The following is a 21287-nucleotide window of genomic DNA, read 5'->3' on the forward strand; positions in this document are numbered from 1 at the left end:
CACACACATATATAAAATGTTATATATATATTATGAAAACACAAGGTGCCAGATGTGATGGAAAAAGTGTGTTGCATTTATATTAAAATGTATTATTCAGCTGCGGAGTGGTGTGGATGCAGCCCGTGTGGAGCAGCAGCATCACCAGGATACAGGAGCCTCCTCCTCCTCCTCCTCCTCCTCCTCCTCTTCCTCCCTCCTCCTCCCTGGAAACTGGAGGAGCATCTTCTGCCTCTGACGTCATGACAGCAGCATCAGCTGTTAGCTCTGCTTTAAGCCCTTTCGCTGCCGACCGCTGCCTGCACAAAGGAAATATATGAGATCCCCTCTAATCCCTGAAATGGCGACACAGGAGGTACAGCTGAATGAGACCCTGGCCCATCTCAAAACGGAATCGGAGACGCTGAAGTCGAAGCTGGAGGAGGAAAGAGCGAAGCTGCACGATGTCGAGCGTGAGTGCCGCTGAAAATGGAGAGGCCTTGATTCACCCCTGCGTTTACACTGTGACGGGACAAATAACAGCAAATGTATCATTAGAAGAAAAAAAAAGCCGTCTGTATTTCTGTGAGGGGAAAAATATGGCATGTTTCGCAGGGAGATGTGATTTTTGCGGAAAGTGATTGTTGATCGGATCTGGCCTGACGTTACCCCACATTTGACAGGATGTTTGTTTGCCTCCCGATTTTACAGTCCACTGCCTCCATCCGAATTTCCTCTATGTGGTGGTTTTGTCCAATCATGTCTCGGCAATAGGCAAATAGCAGAGATTATAGATAAAATGGTGAAAGATAAGGACAGAATATATGTTGGCTAGTGTATGTATTTAATTTAAGACAGATAATAATACTTTTTCAGTAAAGGCCTATACTGTACTTTAATCCTCATTGCTGAGAGCAATAATCATCCAGGGAGTATACAGTAGAAGGTTTAATGTAATGTACATTATTTGTGTTTGTGTGTGTGTGAATGTGTGTTTGTGTGTGTGCGCAGTACATCAGGTGGCAGAGAAGGTGGAGGGACTGGGTCAGTTTGTCATGAAAACCCGAAGAACTCTGAAGGGACATGGCAACAAAGTTCTGTGTATGGACTGGTGTAAGGACAAGAGGAGGATCGTCAGCTCCTCACAGGTATCACACACACACACACACACACACACACACACACACACACACACACACACACACACACACACACACACACACACACACACGAGCTTTATGCTTTTACAGCTGATTTACTATACCTCACAGTTCACTATAGAGTCGGTTTGTAACTATAATCTACATGTATGGTGTTTTGCTGAATTTACATTGCTGTTATTCTAATCTTTTCGCAGGATGGAAAAGTGATTGTATGGGATGCTTTCACCACCAACAAGGTACATGCTTATATCAATATGCCATATTTTATTATTACGAAATCACATTTTCACATTTGATCCTTTCTCTTATGAGCTTTTTTACAAGCCAGTGTTTTATCCTCTCTTACACCGAACCAACCATCATCTCTTGAGAAGTTACCTACTTTGTTGACAGCTCAAGCTCAAGCTGTCAACAACTAGTATGTCTATATTCCTTATAGTGTGAACACAAGTTGTAAGCAGGTCAACTAGGGTCTTTTTTTCCTTCTCAGATTGTCCTGTTGTCCTGACTTGATTTGAAATTATAGTTATTAGTGTTTAGCATATCCCCCCAAAAATGTGAAAAGGAGCAGAGCTGGAGAAATAAACCACCACTTTTTTAGAAAACTGAAATGAAATTTAATACACAACATTTACTGTAGGACTCTTTGGTTTGGAAACCACACTAAATCCAATCCAACGATTACTCCATAGTATTTACAGTCAAATGTAATGTTAATGTTAGCCATCTTAAACATGAAGAGATGCACCAGAAATAAGACACAGTGAAAGCAAAAACGTCTTAAACAAGGTTAAAATAAATTCTCCTAACAAGCCTATGATTGAGAATATCACTTTCCATAATCATGCAGAAAATCTAATGCATTATTTATCATAGTGAAAAGTGTCACCTTTTTATGATTAAGAACGAAAATACTGATATAGACCAGGACCACCAACCTGTCTAAAAATGTCTAAAAAAAAGGCCCCCATTCATTTTGAACCGATCATTCCACCTCTGATGTGCAACAGCCTGAAGCGTTGCTGCTCTCATTATGCCTGCGTTTGATTCATCCCCCTCCCTCGTCCTGGTGCGGCTCATGCAGCTTTGTTTTTTGATGTTTTTTAGGAGCATGCTGTGACAATGCCTTGCACCTGGGTGATGGCCTGCGCCTATGCCCCATCTGGGTGCGCCGTAGCCTGTGGGTGAGTGTCTTAACCACCATCAATGGTCTAGATGTGGTGTATCATTCATTTGTTTTTCTGTTTTGTGGTGAACTGGGGTTGTTTTCTGTCACAGGGGCCTGGACAACAAATGCTCTGTGTATCCTCTGTCCCTGGACAAGAATGAGAACTTGGCTGCCAAGAAGAAGTCAGTGGCCATGCACACAAACTATCTGTCTGCCTGTAGTTTCACCAACTCTGACATGCAGGTGAGACTTGCCCAATACACACCACACGAACAAATATTTTTTCACAAAAACACAAAAGCAACACAGTAAAATATTCCAAAAATCATAATTGCACATTTCATGTTACACCCACGTTTTACCATCAGTTTAAACATGGCTCCTTCTCTCATTATTAATCAGAAATCACTGTCTCCCATATGAGAGAGAATGGATCCTTCCTGCTGCGTTAATAATTCACAGCAGAAGCAGTGTCCTGGTCACATGACGATTCAGACAGTCCATTTATAGCTGCGTCTTAGCTCACATCAACTTTTCCAAAACTTCAGAACAGCCCTTATTCTTTCACCCCTCATTGTCCCCATGTGCTATAGATCCTGACGTCCAGCGGGGATGGTACTTGTGCATTATGGGATGTTGAAAGTGGGCAGCTGTTGCAGAGTTTCCATGGACACGCAGCAGATGTGCTCTGCTTGGACCTGGCCCCCTCCGAGACCGGAAACACGTTTGTTTCAGGGGTGAGGACGCCTGTTCCTCCGTCTTCATTGCTCCATGTTACTATTGTTTTTTAAACTTAACTGAATTATTGAAAGTATTTTATCATACTCTACATTATTTCATGTGATTTCAGGGGTGTGATAAGAAGGCCAATGTGTGGGACATGCGTTCAGGACAGTGTATTCAATCCTTTGAAACACATGAATCAGACATAAACAGTGTGCGGTAAGTGATTGCCTCTAAATGGTTCTGTCAATTAGCATGGAAAGATGCAGGGATTTTAGAGTCCTGTAACATTTTTACATGTTTATAACCTATTTGAAATTATTCTCATGGCATTTGTTCTTGTTTATAGTCCTACAAGTGAAAGCTTTTTCTTTGCATGTTTTGCTTTTTCACACTACCAACAGTCTGTATGCAGATCCAACATGTAGGGGACAGTTTGTTTCTAACTGTGGTTGTTTTAATTTTTTTCTTTCCATAGATACTATCCCAGTGGAGATGCATTTGCATCTGGCTCAGACGATGCTACAGTATGTATTCAGAAATGATTTACTTGAATTATATGACATTTTGTGGGATCATTATGAAGCCTCTGTTTGCAGCTCACTGGTTTATTTAGGCTAACATGGCTCTGTCTAAATGTCAGAAAATCCACCTACCAGCACCGAGTAATACTGCTAATGGCATTTTCTAAATTATCAAAGTATCCCTTTAATCTGGCACTGGAGAGGTTCCTGTTACTTACTTAACATGCTATTGGTGATATGCTTTAATTTATTTGAAGATCAAACTCTGACTTTTGTTACAGTGCCGCCTGTACGACTTAAGGGCGGACAGAGAAGTGGCTATTTATTCCAAAGAGAGCATCATATTTGGGGTCTCCAGTGTTGATTTCTCTCTTAGTGGTAAGATATTTACACATTTTCACATTTTACACAATTAGATTAAATCCAACACAAGTCCCTAACAATCCAGTTCTAATGTTTAAGTTATTGATTTTACATGATGTGTGTGTGTGTGTGTTATTTTCGCAGGCCGGCTATTGTTTGGCGGCTACAACGACTACACCATAAACGTTTGGGATGTTCTCAAAGGAACGCGGGTTTCTATTCTGTTTGGACATGAGAACCGTGTCAGTACACTGCGAGTCTCTCCTGATGGGACTGCGTTTTGCACAGGCTCCTGGGACCACACTCTTCGGGTATGACATGTCTGTTGCTTCACAACTTTTCTGTCTGAAATGAACTTTGTTGTGATGTGTTTTACCAACGGCTGATGTTTCTTTATTTCCAGATCTGGGCTTAAGAGATGAAGATACAGAGGATTAAATGGTAGACAGACTTGCTGAAGACACACCGATGTTTCTGTTTGCTAGAGTACAATCACAGAGATAGAGACTCAGTCTTGGTTGTACATAAATCATATTAATAGCATTGTATGTACTACAGTCTCATTGCCAGGGTAGATTTACATATTTCAGACAGTAATTAAACCAAATGGCACGCTTGTATTACAATATGGTTGAAAGAAAATTGCACAGAAGTACTCATGGTTAAAATTTAAAAATGTAAAATATATATTGCAGAAAATATAATTGGTAGTGACTAGCATCAGTCTAGGATAGAAGTGACACAATAAAGTGATGTATTGTATGTGCCCACATAAAGGACATTACATTTTTTTTTTTTTTTTGCACAACTAGTCAGTTGAAGAAAGAAAATGGGACACATGGAGAAAAAATGCATCTGCAGGAGAAGCAGTGGGGTTTATGTGAAGGCCTCAGCTTCACTCATTTAGATTTAGTCATGCTGCAGACAGAGAGAGGAACAGAGGGAGGATGGGGATATGTGGCTTCTCTCTAAATTAATAATGGGAAATGATGGATAGAAGTGGGGATTGGGGACTGGGGATTGGGATGGATTGGTTTGAAATGAATCAGTATTAGTCTCCAGTAATTGAAAAATAATAAAACATATGAATGAGCACTGACATAAAATATCATGACCAAAAATACAGTTTTGTAGTTCATAAAAGACAGGAATAGACAGTGAATTCATATGTTTTTAAGTCTATGGCTTCTCAATTCTTGGCAGCAAATCACCTGTCAAGATTATTCTATTGTAAGAAAGCACAGTTACAGAAGGCAAACCTATATATATATATATGATCTTTATTTTCCATCTATTCCTATGATCTTAAGGTTTACCTCTCATCTCTGTTTGTTTCCAGCTGTGGCAGCCACTTACTGTTTGATGTGCACATTCAGACACTGCGATACCCTCAACCTGTGGTCCCCTCACTAGATATCCAAGCACTATATATACATATATATGTTTATATACATATATATATTTCAAGTCCTATGATGTACTCCTTGTCATGCAATTCTCCAATGGCTGTAATTTCACATTTACTGTAATTATTTTATTGTAGTTTAGTGTACAGTTATACAAGGGCCTGTTTATCAAAATATTACCAACATATTAAAATGAGTTTTGAATATTATTACCGTGTGTGTCATTATTGTGGTTATTACTCTTTATTATGTCTTAGCGTTTTATTCTTGTTTATGGATATTTTTCTTGCCAGACTAATATTAGGCTGTCACTCTGCAGCAGACATTGTCTTTGTTTACGGTTGCTAATAAAGTTTCCAAATTGAAACGGAAGTGACGTCGTCAACCAGCTAGTCTGCTGAATCAAAACAATGGCCGACTGGCAGGCTGACACTTTACCTCTCGTGAACCTTTTAAGTATTTAGCCGGCAGCGTTTGTCGTCCGTGTGTTGGAGGGAGTCTCTGGGATGGGTAGGTGATTGAACAAGTGTGGTTTTGAAGAAAGACGCCGGCTGCCAAACCCGCTCTTCGCTGTCAAAATGAGCGACGTGGTGGAGAAGACCCTGACAGCTCTGCCCAGCCTGCTGTCTCTGGACTCTCAGCCTGGAGCTGCCAAACTCTCCTCCACCTCCAAACTGGGAAACCTCATCAGAGGAATCACCGAGCTGACGTCCAAACATGTGAGTGTGTCCTCTGAAGCTGCAGCTCGGGTCAAACAACACGAGCCCCCAGTCAGTGTTTTTTTAATGCTAACAGTTACAACGTTAGCTTGCTAAGATGACTGTGCTAACTCATCAAAAGGTGTGGCTGCGTCTTTAAACTACAGTTTTTACCACATGCTGAGTATCCTCACATTAAAGTGATAGGGTTTTAGATTTACTGCTGTTCCTGCTGTGTTGATACCATGTGGTAATTCAGGTGAAATACACACAGACAGCAGCAGCATGTCCTTGGTGGTGCGTTCAAGTGCTTGTGAGAAGCTCAGAAACTCAAGCCGTTGAGGCAAGCTGTTAACATACTTAACTTCAACTTAATCAACACTGGGAGCTTTAAAAAACCTGCTGCTGTTCATCAACCAACCTTCAATCAATCCCACAAAAGCAAGAACGCAGCAGTCAAACTCTGTTTACAGCTACAACAACAATGTCAAAACTGAGGCATTAAATTTAGCTCATGCTCACTGAAATGAATTGAAGCCAGTCTGTGCCACAAACATACTGTGGTTACCTTACTGAAGACAATGCTTAGAGGTAATGTACAGTGGTTTGATTATCTTCACTGTCCACCAACCTTTGTCAAGGTGCAGACAGTCAGACATTCAATTTGTGATAAAGAAACAGACGACAGGCAATAATAATGATTATAATTATAGTAATAAGAAAATATTCTATATTTCCTTTCAAAAATGAACAATGTTAGATATCCCAGACACCCATAAAAATGACCTGTAATAAATGTCAGTGGTTGTATGAAATCAGTAGTTAAAATGTGAAACATAAAGCAGTGCATTAAAGTACCTGTGGTGCAATGCTTAACCCTTATCCATGAAACAATTTTATAAATCTGTTCCCCAAGCATTTGATCCATCAAGATATACGTTGTTTTATGTACACTGACTCTTTTACTTCAAACCTTTCTTACCTTTAACGCCTGGAATATCCTGATATGTCGATAGGCGGACATAGTATGATGATCAATGAGGACAATCAGAGTATTACCTTATGCCTCTGTTCTTATGGTCTTCACTTGTACGCCTCTCCTGTTCAGGAAGAAGAGAAACTCATTCAGCGTGAACTTGCATCTATCAAAGAGCAGGTGTCCTCCCCCAACACCTCCATGGTACGGTTGCCTCTGATTTTCCTGTTTCATTTTTTTGTTTCATTTCATGCACCAGGAACCAGATTATAAAAATAACTCCAGTGATGCCTGAAACCAATTATGTGTTTGCTTCCTCCTTGTTGCATGATCTGATTCAGAGGCAGATGAAGGAGCTCATGGTGAGAGCGATTTACTGTGAAAGCTTGGGTTATGAAGCTTCCTTCAGCTACATTCATGCCATCAAACTTGCTCAGCAAGGCACAGTTCTGGAGAAGAGAGTCGGTATGTTGTTGTGTAATAATTTGAAAAGCTTTGCATAATCCTCCTTACCCACTGAATCTGCACTGATTTACAGCTGTTTGCTGTCTTGAGTATTTAAACTCAACTGAAACGGCTCCACTGCATTTTCCTACATGACTACAGGCAAAAACAGTTTTCTATAGTTATCCATGTGATTTGCAGGTTACCTTGCTGTGTCCTTGTTTCTGAACGAAAGTCACGAGCTGCTGCTTCTTCTTGTGAACACTGTTTTAAAGGTGAGTGTTGTGTTTTTACAGCATTGGTCATCTTGAGTCATCTTCTATGGGAATAAAGTTGATGTTGATGTATTTTGTGTTTTTAGGATCTTCAGAGCACAAATCTCATTGAAGTCTGCATGGCTCTGACTGTTGTCAGCCAAATGTTCCCCAAAGACATGATACCTGCAATCCTTCCACTGGTGGAGGAGAAGCTCAATCACCCAAAGTAAGAAATGTCTTTCCACTTCAGTTAGTTACCTGTTTATTCATATGGTAAACGAAGAATGATACATTTAGATTGGCTTGAATATTGTGAGTTGTTATGAATGTTTTTCTTTTGGTACATTTGTAGGGAAATCATTCGACGAAAAGCAGTCCTGGCACTGTACAAGTTCTACCTAATAGCACCGAATCAAGTTCAACACATCCACAACAAGTTTCGCAAAGCTCTGTGTGACAAGGATCCTGGTGTGATGACAGCTTCACTACACATTTACTTACAGATGATCCAGGTAATCCAGGTGTTTGTTTTTATTTATTGTTTTATCTTGACTTCACTTTCCTGCATCAACTTAACAAAAAACCATCTTGATTTGATCAACTATGGTACACTCTAGGCAAGGCAACGCATCTTTATTTATATGGGCATTTCATACCAAGGCAACTCAATGTGCTTTACATAAAGACAAAACATTTAAAAAGAACAGCATCAGAATAAAAACAAACAATTTTTTAAAAAAGTTAAACATTAAACATAGAGTTAAAAGCAAAAAGGTAGAGAGAGAAAAGAAAATAGATAAAGTTTAAAGTTCTTAAAAAGAGCTCAGCCATAAGCAAATGAAAAGAGAAATGTTTTTATCCTGGATTTAAAGGTGCTTACAGTTGTTGCTGCTGGTAGTCACCACTGTGACATTTGTTTCTGTTGCAGGAGAATCCAGAAGGTTACAAGGATTTAACAGCGAGTTTCGTCGCCATCCTGAAGCAGGTGGTTGGAGGAAAGTTACCCATGGATTTCAACTATCACAGTGTCCCTGCTCCATGGCTTCAGATCCAGCTTCTTAGAATATTGTCCCTACTTGGAAAAAATGACCAGAGGTAAAAAAAAAAAAAAAAAAAAAGATTGCTTATCTTGTCTCCGGATGAACTGGATGTTTTCTGCCTTTGTGTGTTTGTGCCCTGTTAATGAACTCACAAATAGATTTAATTTGTCTGTTCTGTGGCGACAGTACGAGTGTGATCATGTATGAAGTCCTGGACGAGTCTTTACGAAGAGCAGAGATGAATCACAACATCACCTATGGTATCTCAGAATTCATGTCTCTAATTCTTTTTTTTTTTTTTTATCTTCTAACTAGACCCATTAGACACTTAACATACATCTCTCTTTGTTTCCAGCAATATTATATGAATGTGTAAAATGTATTTACACAATTCATCCCAAATCTGATCTTTTGGAGAAAGCTGCAAAGTGCATCGGCAACTTTGTTCTGTCACCGAAGATAAATCTCAAATATCTAGGTGAGATCCAGAAAAACATGACTGAATGTAAATCGCCTTCAAGATTTTGCATGATTTCATCTAATCTCTCTATATTCGATGTAATTTTAGGCTTGAAAGCCCTCACCTATGTGGTTCAGCAGGATCCTAAACTGGCCCTGCAACATCAGATGACCATCATAGAGTGTCTCGACCACCCAGACCTCATCATCAAGCGCGAGGTGAGGCAGATTGTGACGTAGTTTTGGATTTTGTTCTCACAGACTTTGCAGGTTGACAGGATTTGGTGCATTCCTCGTTCCTCCTTTCAGACGCTGGAGTTGCTCTTTCGGATCACCAACGCCCAGAACGTTGTGGTCATTGTGAAGAAGATGCTGGAATTCCTGCACGTCAGCACGGACGAATACACTACCATTGACCTGGTGGGGAAGGTGGCAGAACTCGCAGAAAAATATCCTTCGATGTGTGACAATGTGCACTCATTTACCTGTGGCGGTCCGTTGCACCTGGAAAACTGGAAACCCTGTCATACACCTGTGCTGATCTGAATAACGGCATAACAGCCATTCACAAACTGCACTGCTTAATAGAGGTTTTTACTGATCCAAGAAGCAAATCATACTTTAATCCCCATCCACTGTATCTCATATGTTTTTCAACTTAAATACTTTTCAACCCTTTCTGATAACAAATTATTATGCTTCTTATAACTGTGCCTCTCTGTTGCACCTTTTCGATGGACTAAAACACAGTTCAAAGGGGCAGTTGTTGGGGTCTTGAAAGACAAAGATAAACGCATAGATTATTGGGTCTGGAATCAAAAATGACACACACAAAACAAGACTGGTAAAATGGGTTTCAGTCCCCTGAAAACTCTCCGGTTGTTCAAGAGCTAAATGATTATCAGTGGTAGACTGTGATTTAGTCCACTGACCAGCTGGATTTCTCAGTTTCCCAATTCAAAAACTTCTGGTAAAGTTAGAGCCTTTGAATTAGTCTTTGGATGAAGAGTCCTCTGATAATATGCTGTTGTATTTCCTCTTTTTTGCGCTGCATTTTCCTATAAACTTTATACGTATGCACCGGACAACGAATGGTTCATTGAGACCATGAACACGGTGTTTTCGGTGGGTGGAGACGTGATGCAGCCTGACATCCCAAACAGTTTCCTTAAGCTGCTGTCTGAGGGTGAGATGACCACAGCTTATTCTAGGGTTGTGGTATTTCAGTTTAGTATTTTGATACTAATATTGATTTGATTCCTGAGGATTAATTTGTGTTTGATGGCCCAGGATTCGACAGTGTGGAAGAGGACAGGAAGTTGAGGCTGTTTGCGGTGGATTCATATGTTTCCCTGCTGCAAGGAGAGCCTGGCAAGCTGCCGCAACGCTTCCTCCAAGTCATCAGCTGGGTGAGTGACATTTACATAATAAGCACCTTGAGCCAGAAGAACGGGAGGAATAATGCGGTATTTGGCTTGAACCATATCCTATTAAGTACCTTAAAATGACTGGCATAAAAGAAAGTACATACATTTAATGTGTGTCAGGAAGCATAACTGCTGGTAATAAAAGGAAGCCCATTGAGAAACAATATCACTAAAGATACGTTGGCAGATTAGTTCAAAGTTTAGAGATGCAGAAGATCAAAGTCATGCTAGAGTCTGGATGTTGAAACAATCTCAGTCTCACAGGGACTGAGGAGGTCTGCAGTTCAGTTAGATGAGTTTGTATAACCTGCAAAAACATAAAGTCAGTGTGATATCCTTGTGGGTCAAAGGTAACACAGTAGACCTGAGGGTCTGGAAGAACAGGATCCACACAAAAACAAATTCCTGCTTCACAAAATTATTATTATTATTTGTTTTAATGGTGATTTAAAAAGGTTTGACTTTTTCCACCACCAGTAGATATACAGGTGGATAAGTATTTGATTCCCCTACTGATTTTTGTAAGTTTGCTCCCCCACAAAGAAATGGATGGTCTCTAGTTTTTATGGTAAGTTTATTTTAACAGAAAGAGACAGAATATCAACAAAACATCCAGAAATAATATCATCATATAAATGTTATAAATTAATTTACATTTGATCAAATGAAATAAAAGCAAAAATCAGCAGGAGATCAAATACTTATTTTCCCCACCGTATGTAGCTGATACCAATGGTCACAGGTATACACTACTTTTTCTAAGGGTTCACAAACAGCAAAGGTTTGACACGTGGCCATGTAGAGGACAGAGTAATGCAGTTATGAGGTCATCATCTTTAAAATCTGTTGCTGATTCAAACTGACATTGCGTCTTTTATCTGTCTCCTCTCTGTCTTGCTCAGGTCCTCGGTGAATACTCTCATTTGAAGGAGGACCTCGAACCGTCTGTCATCCTGAGGCTGCTGGCAAAACTGTTGGACATGAGACAAACCAGCAGTGAAACCAAGAGCTGGGTCCTCATGGCGATGACCAAACTGTGTGAGGGCGGCGCAGGTGCCTCTGTCACTCAGGACGTTTCTGAGACGTACAGCAGCTCGATGGACACGGTGCTGAGGCAGAGGGCTCAGGAGCTGCAGTACCTCAGCCAGGACTCTGAACTACGGTGCAGGGTGCTGCTCCGAGACACCGGCCTGGAGCATCTGGAGGTAACGTACATGGGGGGCTAAGGCTTCAGCTTCCCATACATTATGTATGTGTTGTGCAGCGGAAACGTGCCCTTGCACTCTATGCTTGAGTATGCTGTTCTTGTGCGCTGCGCTCAAGTTGAGCCAGGCTCATATTGGACACTTCGGCGCGTCCAATATGGCGGACTCTCTCAGCTTCCTGGTAGAATCTACAACCAGCGGTCATCATGAAACTGGAAACTGGGACGAGTTGAAACTCTCCCAATTGAGTCCTGAGGATCTCCTGAACCCGCTCCCTTCCTCTCTTTGTGTTTGCTGCTACTCGTCTCCTTCTCAGAAGAAATAATGACGGGATTTTCTTCTGCTTATTTAGCAGATACATACATAGGACATCCATATCCACCACACAAGCATAGGGGAAAAGAAACACTTCCTGATGCCGTTGCTGTCACCCGCCCGTGATTTGCACGCTGTGTCCTACAGTATGTGAAAAGGGCTTAAGTGTGCGACGATAACATGAATCTATTCATTTGAATATTAACTCATGTAGAAACATGTCAATCGGAAACAATTAACTCTCATTTGTCTCATTTAAGCCACAGTAGATTATGTCACTGTTGTTGGTGCTGCTCTCTGACGGCTGGGAAAAGGACGCCTGCACACACTTGCCCTCCATGACACACAGTCAATTAGATGACAGTGTTTACCAAAATAATAGAGATAATGCTTTCATCCGTTATCATCGTAGCTGTTTTAGCTTGTCTGAGGGGTTGGGTTTACCTCAGAGCTACGCTATGCAGCGTCGGTCTCTGTGTGCCGTTTTCCCGCTAATTGTAGGAGACGCGTAAACCTGTAATTATTGTGTTGTTGGTTCCCAGGTGGATTCCTCTCTCTCTTTCCTGGATGGATTTGTGTCGGAGGCGTTGGCCGCTGGCGCTGCTCCATACAAGCCTCCTCATCAACGGCAGGAGGAACTCGCTCAGGCTAAAGGTAAAAAAACAATGTAAAACATTTAGACTCTGACACATTTGGCAGCATTTGCACTGACTTGTTATGATGATGAATGATCCTGACTCTGTGGTCTGCCTCAGCCCTGAGCCTGGAGCCGTACGGCCTGTCCCTGCCCATCAGCATGTCCTCCTGCAGCATCACAGACAGACAGTCTCCCACGCTGTTGTCAATGAGCTCTGGTCTCTCAGGGGACAGCGCCGACCTCTCACACAAAGGAGGGTACGTGGACACGATAGATAAAAATTATATTCTTGTGGATATTTCTTGTTTGTAAATCTTATGTTTTGATCGTGTTTTGTGTGGACCCCAGGAAGAATAGCTGATACTATTACTATACTATGTGTACTGCATCAGCTAAAAGGGATCCTAATAAATCAAATCAAATCAAATCAAATCGTCTTGGTTCTCCATTTTCGTTTCAGTTCTACAACTCTGAAGCTGGACGGTGTGAAGAGGGTGTGGGGGAAGGAGGGCTACCTGGTGCAGAGGGAAGCCGTGGAGGAAGCCGCTCTGGTGGAGGTACCCAGTCCGCTGCGCTCACCCGGCCAGCAGGCGGACGCCGACAGCTCACACAGCCAAACTCCGTCAACGACGACACCAACCCCTGAGCCCGAACAAGAAAAACAGCAGTTGGCTTCTTCTCTGTTTTTCGGCCTCAGCTCCCAAAGCTCTGTGTGTCTGGTGAGCTCACAAACTGTTCTGTATGAGTTTCCTCTTGTCTGTTCAAGGTGGAGCTGCACAGAGTGGAGAGAAAAAAATGCCATATCTAATAGGTTTCCTTAACAATATGAGTTGGAGAGAAAAGCAATGACTCTGCACACTGTACATCACATGAATTCATTGTGTTAACACAACCCAGCTGTCAAAAATTCATAAAATAAGATGAAAATCTGCTATATGACTGGACTGTGTAGATTAATGTGCAAAACTGAGGAGTGGACGTAGTTGAAAACTGATGCTGTAAACAGATAGTTGCAGCTGGTGTTGGACCTTTATCTGTTTTGCCTTCTCTCTGTGCTCACAGACAATATTTCAATACAGCTGAATTTATAATTAAACTTTTCTCATTTACATATTTTTCTGTTTCTGTTGTAAGACAAAATAATAAGTTTGTAGTGAATTAGTGACCGAGGCGCTGCAGTAAATGTATTGTCTCAACTTTAACTGTTTTCTAACAGATGGGAAAGCCAGAGCCGACGCCCCAGAGATTCAGAAGAAAAGCCAAAGGTCAGAGGTCGTCCCCGGGCGCCACTGAACAAATATCCGACTCTCTCGCCACTGCTCAGAGCAACGTGGACAACCTGCTGTGCAACAACCTACTGGACTCCAACATCACCACAGAGGAGGTCGTCTCCCCACCTGAACAGACTTCTGAACTGACTCAGGGCCTCGCCGCTGCAAACGGCCGCTGTGATACAGAAACTGAGCTGACTGACAGTGATATGAAGGGAAATGAGCCCTCTCTCATTGGGGATAATGATTTGGTAGCTGCTGATCCTGCTGCGCATGAAGACCCGGACGGACCTAAAGACTTGTGTCTCATGTCTCATCTGCCCGCGGAGCTGTCTGAACTCTGGCACTCAGACATCGCTCCCCTGTGCACCATCCGAAGCCTGGATCTGTCTGCCTGTCACGTGCAGAAAGACGATTCCTTACTGCTGGTCCTTTTCATCTCCAATTCCTCTGACTCTGCCATCGAACACGTTCTTTTAGATCTTGACTCAGAACAGATAGAGGTAACGCACTGAGCTGAAAGTAACAGATGAAGGCTTATAGTTCCCATCAGACTTTTAAATCACAGTACATTGTTATTTTCAGGTTTCCTGTGTGTCTGACAGTCCAGTGGAGGATTTGACAGGCCACGGTGTAGCAGTGTACCAGTATGCCCTGACTGTGAAGAGGCCTTCAGTTCACGTTGAAGTCCTTGGTACAGTATCGTACCATTTGGCTGTTGAAGGGCCTCAGGAAGGGCAGTTCTCATACAAACTCCCCCTAACCAGCTTCATCAGGTGACTCATTTCTCTGCTTTAATGTGGCTGCGCAGAGAGAAACCATTCATACTTACCGGTTATTTAATGTCACATTTCCCTGCAGGCCGTTGACGGTGTCCACAGAGGAGTACGGCACCATGTGGCTGGCCTTCTCTCATGATACGAAGCAGAATCTGACACTGATCAGTGACGCCCAGGAACCTCTGAGCGCCACGCTGGATGTACTGAAGCAGAAACTGCAGCTTCATGTTGTGGAAATCATAGGTGAGAAGACGTTTGCTCGGTTGTCTTATTGATCTCAGCCTTGTCAACTGGAACGCCACAGTTGATCTGGTATAATAAGAATATCAGGTGGGAGATGATGCTTGATGCTCAAGATGTTTGATCATTTGTGATTGTATTGACATATTACACATTAGATAAGCCTGATTTATTTATCAAGGAGATGTGTTCACCATCCTTGTCCCCAGAAGTTTAACTGGTTAATCTTAACACAAGGTTGACTTACTAACATTTCCACAGCTTCTCTTCTTTTTCAACTTACGTGCTACATCACTAGTTTCTGGCACTCAAATTCTATTCTCATGTACTTTTCTAATGACTTTTATGATGTTAATCAATCAGTTATTTTGGTTTCATGGACCATTAAAAAACATTTGAAGCAAAACAAACGTGGTGGTAGAGAATAAATACCAGCTGAAGGGATCTGTCACCACGCTGCAACTCAAAAGCTTAATGCAATTCAAACTAATTCAATACAAGTTTATTTTAAGGATAGCTGTATGCAAGCAGCCAACCAGCAGAGAAGACAGAAAATACAGTTCATGACAAAACAGAAAAAAATTCTGGCAAGACTAAATGTGGAATTCCTATTAAATACATTAATAAATATTAAAACAATACGAATAAATACTTGTCTTTAAGTGTTAGTGAACAATCTATTAAACATTGATAGACATATTAATGTATTTTACGCTGTTGGTGAGTAACTTGTACCACTTTCCCCACAGGGATGGAGGGTATTTTAGCTTGTCGGCTGCTCCAGGATCAGCCGTGTCTGATGCACTGCCGTGTGCACGCGGGCGTGTTGGCTGCGTGGCTGCGCTCTCCAGTCCCCGACCTGCCCGACTGCCTCATCTACCACTGTCAGAGAGCTTTACAGGAGCACTGAGCCCCGACTGCAACTGCAACACCTCCACTGATACCACTGAAGCAACAGGACGACCCGCCCCTCACTCAGCCACTGGAGAGGGAGGTACACAGAGCTGTAGTGCAGAACACAAGGAGACACATGATGATGTTGTGCATTGTCATCTTTATATTATAGATTTCACATCCTATAATTTATCTCTTCCCCTATTGGTTTACTCAGTAAGATCTGGTTTTAATGTTCACACATTAATAAAATCAATATTTTTTTTAAACAGTGAAATTATCAGAATATAATATAACAGGATTATTAACTCTTGGCTGAAAATAACCTCAGGGCCAATAGACTGTCTGTTTAACTCTGTGTGGGTGTTCAGTGTTTCACAATAACACTAATGTCTTAAACTGATAACAGGGCTCTGAAATGACTTGAAAACTTAGAGAGTTAAAACATTGTTTGTGAATTGATGTGAAACTATGTTGTCATTCAACTATGTTGGTGCGACTGAAACATGATAAAGTTTTTTTTGTCAGCCCCGGATCTGGGTGCTGCATGGTGAGGTGACAGTGAAGCCCATTTAGATTAAAGTAAGACGAAAACATAAAGACTGGGTTTAATTTTACACCTAGATTAGTGTCGTTATTAACTAAACTTTTGGTTCTTTTCATGCTCATTAATTCTGACTGAAGTAATAGTGAGTAAAATGGACAGAATGACACCAATCCCAGGAGTGGGTTAAATGATGGTTTTTCTTGTTTGGGGAAAAACACAGGGAAGATATTAATTATCTTGTACAATTACCCAATTCATTGTTTCCAGTATTGTGTGAGAAATTAAAAAAAACCTCTGTCAGTAAGTTACTCACATTAACAGAGAGCTTCTGTTCAAGGAGGACACCTGTTCCTCTGAAGTTTCCTCGCAGCAAATCATGGTCTCGTCCTTGTTTGTCTAAAAGCCGACACTACGCTGACATTAACCTCCAACTGCAGCAGTTTCACGTCATTCTTACATCTGTGATGCATATTTTGTCTTAAATATAGAGGCGAGGGTCTCAATCTGCGATGTCTGTGTGGTCCCTTCATCATCGTGCCGATGTTTTGCAGATGCTGCCTTCTGTCTGTGTCATTCACTTGTCTATGCACTCATGTTTCTGGTTTGTCCGTTTCAGTGAGAGGTGGATTTTAGTGGTTTTTGATTATTATATTTTTCTATCAATGCAGTATTGAAAACGTATTTATTGGATTTATATTCTTACAGAAAGTATTTTATATTAATTTCATTCAAAGAAAAAAAGAAAACCATTGTGCTTCATGTACTGTTTTGATTGCACTGCACCAGATTTGGTTTTTAGTTTGTGTGGCATGTCTCAACCTGTTTTATTTAATTTGAAGGGAAAGTTTACTTTACTTTGTTTTTTTGCTTGTGTCCTATTCTCAACAACAGAGTGACGCTAACAAAGTAGCGTGACGCTAACAAAGTGTTTCTCTCAACTCGACTTTAACCCAACGCCTTATGTTCTAATGCCAAGCGGGCGTGTTTGATTTGTGCCTGTGGTACAGAGGAAGATCTTTGTTTCTTAGAGTGCCTGTCACTACATTCTGCTAACTTCTGAATAAATTGTACACATGTAAATGAACGTCACTTTGACTCCATGATTGTTCATTCAATATAGGTTATAATGTGCCGACTGTGTGAGAGGCAAAGACAAATATTCAGAAAGTTCCAGGTTCCTGTTGATTTGGTTTTACCTTTAATACAATCAAACTTTGCATGCACAAGAGGAAATAATTAAAGAAGAAGGAAAAAAAATACATCTAGATCTAACACTACTACAGAGAAATGAGAAATACAGTAAATAAGTGATAATAAAAGGCTGGTTTATTAATGCACATGTACCTAATGATTTATTACAAGTGTGTGCTTCAGTTTTAACATGATGTGTATTGGCTCTACTCACTATTATATTGTTACCTTAATTATATTTGTTACAAATAACTCTCTACTGTTTATGGCGCAAACACATATTTGTATGTAAACTATCAGTGTGACATGATTCATCGTTAAAACTTTGTTATTATTAACATATTACAAAATGAAAAATATTCCTTAGAAATTCCTCATGCTAAAGTTGCTTCTGGCATGAAATTATTTTGTGACTTGACAAAACAAACAACCCCAGAAACCAAGTTGACGGTGGTTTCTCATAAGTTGTTGCACGTCTGCTCCGAGGGCTTAAACCTCAGACTTGCTTCAACGTTGACATCTGCTGCTGTGACACACACTCACCCTAACCCCGACCCTCGGCATCACTACTGTTTGTTTCAGAGGTGACTGTGTTGTGTGGCTCGGGGGATGAAGCGCATGGCCAGGCTGCGCTCGTCCTCCACCGGCTGCTGCGACAGGTTGTTGGTCTGCCTGATGCTGCTGATGGTGCAGCCTTGCTGAGGACACACTGTGTACCGGGACAACAGAGTGACTAAGATGGCCTTCATCATCACCATCGCGATGTGTTTGCCCACGCAGGAGCGAGGCCCGCAGCCAAAGGGCTGGAAGAAACGACTGGGCACCTGCCAAACAAACAGAGGAGGTAAAGACTGAACCCAGGTGTTTGCAGAGCCGCAGACAGAGTGCTGCACAGTTTAATCAGCTGACTTACTGTTTTGTCAAAATTCATCAGGCTGAACTCATTTGGTTTGGGGAAAAATTCAGACTTATGCATGAGACCGATGTTGAGAATGATGTTGGTTCCTTTCTTGATCTTAGTGCCTTCGATGCTGTCGTCCTCCAGAGCTTTCCTCATGGTGAAATCGACCACCGGATGAAACCGCAGAGACTCGTTGATGAAACTCTCCAACATGTTCAAGCTTTGATAACAAATGTTTCCCTTTTCAGCTGCAAGTGAAAACACAGCATTCGTGGACTGAGGGAGTAGTTTTACATAATTCAGGTGTTGTCGAGTGAAACTGAGATTAATGCAGCACTCACCCCGGACAGTGTTCATCTCCTCCACTATCTTCAGCTCAACGTCCGGGTTTTGCTTCAGCAGCATCAGCATGAAGAAGAGGCTGATGGACAGCGTGTCCGGTGCTGCGATCACCATTTCCAGAACGCACTGCCGGACGTCGTCAGCTGAGAGCTCGCCGTGGTTCTTACAGACAGAGACATGGAGGTAAATACATCAACAGCCATATCGTAACGCTGTGACACGGTTTGTGTCTACTGACCTGTGCAAAGATGAGCTCTGTGGCGAAGTCAAGGTCATCATCCAACTTCTCTGTTTCATTAATGATTTGTCTTTTAACCTGGAGAAGGCTCTCCATCTCATCCTGCAGCTCCAGGCTGTCGGCACAATAAACAACACGAAAGTGAGGTTGACGAAATGACAAACCGCATGTTGTTTTACAAGTGTGTGTGTGTGTGTGTGTGTATCTTACGCTGCTTTCTTATGCTTGTTGTACAGCCATCCGATCTTGAAGAATATATCAGGCTTTATTAGAACTGTTTGCCAGGTCTCAAAGTATTTGTGGATTTTCAGCAGCAAGTCCTTCTCTGAGTTGGTTAAAAAAAACAGAAAATAGTCAAGAGCTGCAGGCTGGAACGCAAGAATGGGAAGTATTAGTTTAAATATGAAATGCACAGACACAGACATGCGCAGACAGTGAATGTGCAGCTGACCATTGAGCGGCACCCTGAGGAAAAGCCTGTTGGAGATGTCCACCACGATGGCTCTCAGCAGATTGAGAGCGTCCACATGTCCGGAGGAGTCGGTCATCTCCTGCAGGCCGTCCAGGTGTTTGGCAGTGGAGCTCACACAGATGGTCTCCGTCCTCTGGAGCCCGGGGCCCGTCAGAGCTGTGACGGCCAAAAACACAAAGCAACAAGAGAATCAGATTTCATGAAGCACGTTTCCACCATCATCCAGTTTCACTTTTTTTATTTCATTTATTTTTGTCAACTTGTGAAACTCACCTTTAGAGAAGTATGTCCTCACTTTTTTCCAGAGTGGGACATTGCTGTTGAAAATGATACCCCTCCCCTCCATCCCAATACACTGCAGCCCTTTGGTGCTCCCAAATCTGGCCGTGTAGTGGGAACTCCTCAAAACATGATACACCACTGAGGATCTGAAAGTGAAGCAAGGCATTGGCGACACATTTTTTGTATTAACTGTGAGTGAAAAGTGTTTTATTTAAAACAAAAAAACAAACAAACAAACAACTTGCCTGCTCAGAATAAGGGTTTCCTCTCCATTGATCCACACCCGCACAATGCTGCCGTATTTGTTGTTGTAATAGTTGCACGCTGTTCCAATCCCAGTCCAGATGAACCTGCTGTAGGAGAGAATAGGACCGAGTCCTGCCAAGAAAGAAGGACCTGGCAGAAACAAACAGGTGATGACACATGATGATTTCCTGTTGTTAGCAAGCGTCCAGTCTGTTGATGGGATGTCTGAGATGCTGTATTTCTCAGCTGCCAAAAATGAGGATGCCTTTTGTGTGTGCAGAATATCAGGCTTCAGGTTTCCCCAACAGACAGTTATTTGGGCTGAAAATAGTTTGTCCCTGGTACTGTTACTGAATTTATTTTACATTTTAATTCTATTTAAAGAATCTACAAAGAAACAGTTTTTTAATGAATAAGAAACAGATATTTTTCCTGTTTCCTGTGTTATTTTTTATCTGTCTTCACCTGCACCGTGTCAGTAAAGCTCTGTTACCTGGTATGTGTGCCCGGTTGGTTCGGCTCCAGGTGGTGAAGAGCAGCAGCAGCAGGAGAAGGAGCAGCAGAAGCGCTGTGACTTCAGACACAGTGTCAACCACCATGGGTCCGATGGCGAGTGTGTCCAGCGGCAGCATCCCCACGCAGCTGACCAGTCTCACCGTGTCTTCTGTGGGACTGCAGATAAAGTTTGACCAATCCGTTCCCACAGCACCTCTCTGCTTTTTAACCAGCAGACAAACCAAGCTCGCAGCAAAACAACCTCACAGTGTGTACCAGCTTCTCATCTCTTCTAATGCTCCTGTCCTTCAGTGCTCGTATGCAACAAAGCCTTAGCACGCGCTACAGCCAAAATACACCCACACAAAGCTTTAAGATGAGCTGTTTGTGTCCAACATCAGTTTAATGATGTGGCGTAATTACAATCTTATATCCTTTATACTAGTTTGATAGTTTGAACACTGAATTTCTGATTTAATTCCACATTAACATGCCACAGTCTACTATAGTTTACCAAATTCTGATCCCAATTCAACTAAATTCACTTAAATCTTCACCAAGACATGATCTAAATATCAGTAATCCTCTCCTCTGTCCTTTGTCTT

At 41.8% G+C, this 21287-nt stretch overlaps 3 protein-coding genes across 3 annotated transcripts; 2 read left to right on the forward strand and 1 right to left on the reverse strand.

Annotated features, from left to right (window-relative positions):
- Window positions 1-275: 275 nt before the first annotated feature.
- Window positions 276-4237, forward strand: gnb5a (guanine nucleotide binding protein (G protein), beta 5a; the record flags this gene model as incomplete). The annotated part of the gene is made up of 10 exons (XM_083972963.1): window positions 276-452; window positions 991-1127; window positions 1337-1378; window positions 2250-2326; window positions 2421-2553; window positions 2904-3047; window positions 3161-3252; window positions 3512-3560; window positions 3839-3935; window positions 4065-4237. The coding sequence occupies exons 1-10, from the start codon at window positions 317-319 to the stop codon at window positions 4235-4237; spliced, it is 1080 nt and encodes a 359-aa protein (XP_083829089.1). The 5' UTR covers window positions 276-316.
- Window positions 4238-5728: 1491 nt separating this feature from the next.
- Window positions 5729-17670, forward strand: ap4e1 (adaptor related protein complex 4 subunit epsilon 1). Its single transcript, XM_083973267.1, has 21 exons — window positions 5729-6045; window positions 7133-7204; window positions 7342-7465; window positions 7646-7719; window positions 7806-7927; window positions 8054-8213; window positions 8630-8796; window positions 8928-9001; window positions 9097-9219; window positions 9310-9419; window positions 9510-9649; window positions 10274-10386; window positions 10491-10609; window positions 11530-11832; window positions 12690-12801; window positions 12903-13041; window positions 13245-13503; window positions 14001-14558; window positions 14641-14831; window positions 14917-15077; window positions 15824-17670. Exons 1-21 carry the CDS (start codon window positions 5905-5907, stop codon window positions 15982-15984), a joined length of 3423 nt encoding a protein of 1140 aa, XP_083829393.1. The 5' UTR covers window positions 5729-5904; the 3' UTR covers window positions 15985-17670.
- Window positions 17671-18284: 614 nt separating this feature from the next.
- cyp19a1b (cytochrome P450, family 19, subfamily A, polypeptide 1b) lies at window positions 18285-20846 on the reverse strand (the record flags this gene model as incomplete). Its single annotated transcript, XM_083973508.1, has 9 exons — window positions 20681-20846; window positions 20187-20337; window positions 19933-20087; window positions 19639-19815; window positions 19398-19512; window positions 19188-19302; window positions 18949-19111; window positions 18620-18855; window positions 18285-18530 (listed from the first exon to the last, which is right to left on the reverse strand). Exons 1-9 carry the CDS (start codon window positions 20817-20819, stop codon window positions 18285-18287), a joined length of 1497 nt encoding a protein of 498 aa, XP_083829634.1. The 5' UTR covers window positions 20820-20846.
- Window positions 20847-21287: the final 441 nt, after the last annotated feature.

Source organism: Trachurus trachurus (genome assembly GCF_905171665.1).
Source record: "Trachurus trachurus genome assembly, chromosome: 6".
NCBI classification, from domain to species: Eukaryota; Metazoa; Chordata; class Actinopteri; order Carangiformes; family Carangidae; genus Trachurus; species Trachurus trachurus.

What these genes read in the sequence shown, in the direction of transcription:
- ap4e1 (XM_083973267.1), top strand. Translation starts at nt 5,905, where the DNA reads ATGAGCGACGTGGTGGAGAAGACCCTGACAGCTCTGCCCAGCCTGCTG. An exon ending in CTTGGAAAAAATGACCAGAG is followed by an intron (nt 8,797 to 8,927) that starts GTAAAAAAAAAA and finishes CTGTGGCGACAG; the next exon opens with TACGAGTGTGATCATGTATG. An exon ending in CCCCTAACCAGCTTCATCAG is followed by an intron (nt 14,832 to 14,916) that starts GTGACTCATTTC and finishes ATTTCCCTGCAG; the next exon opens with GCCGTTGACGGTGTCCACAG.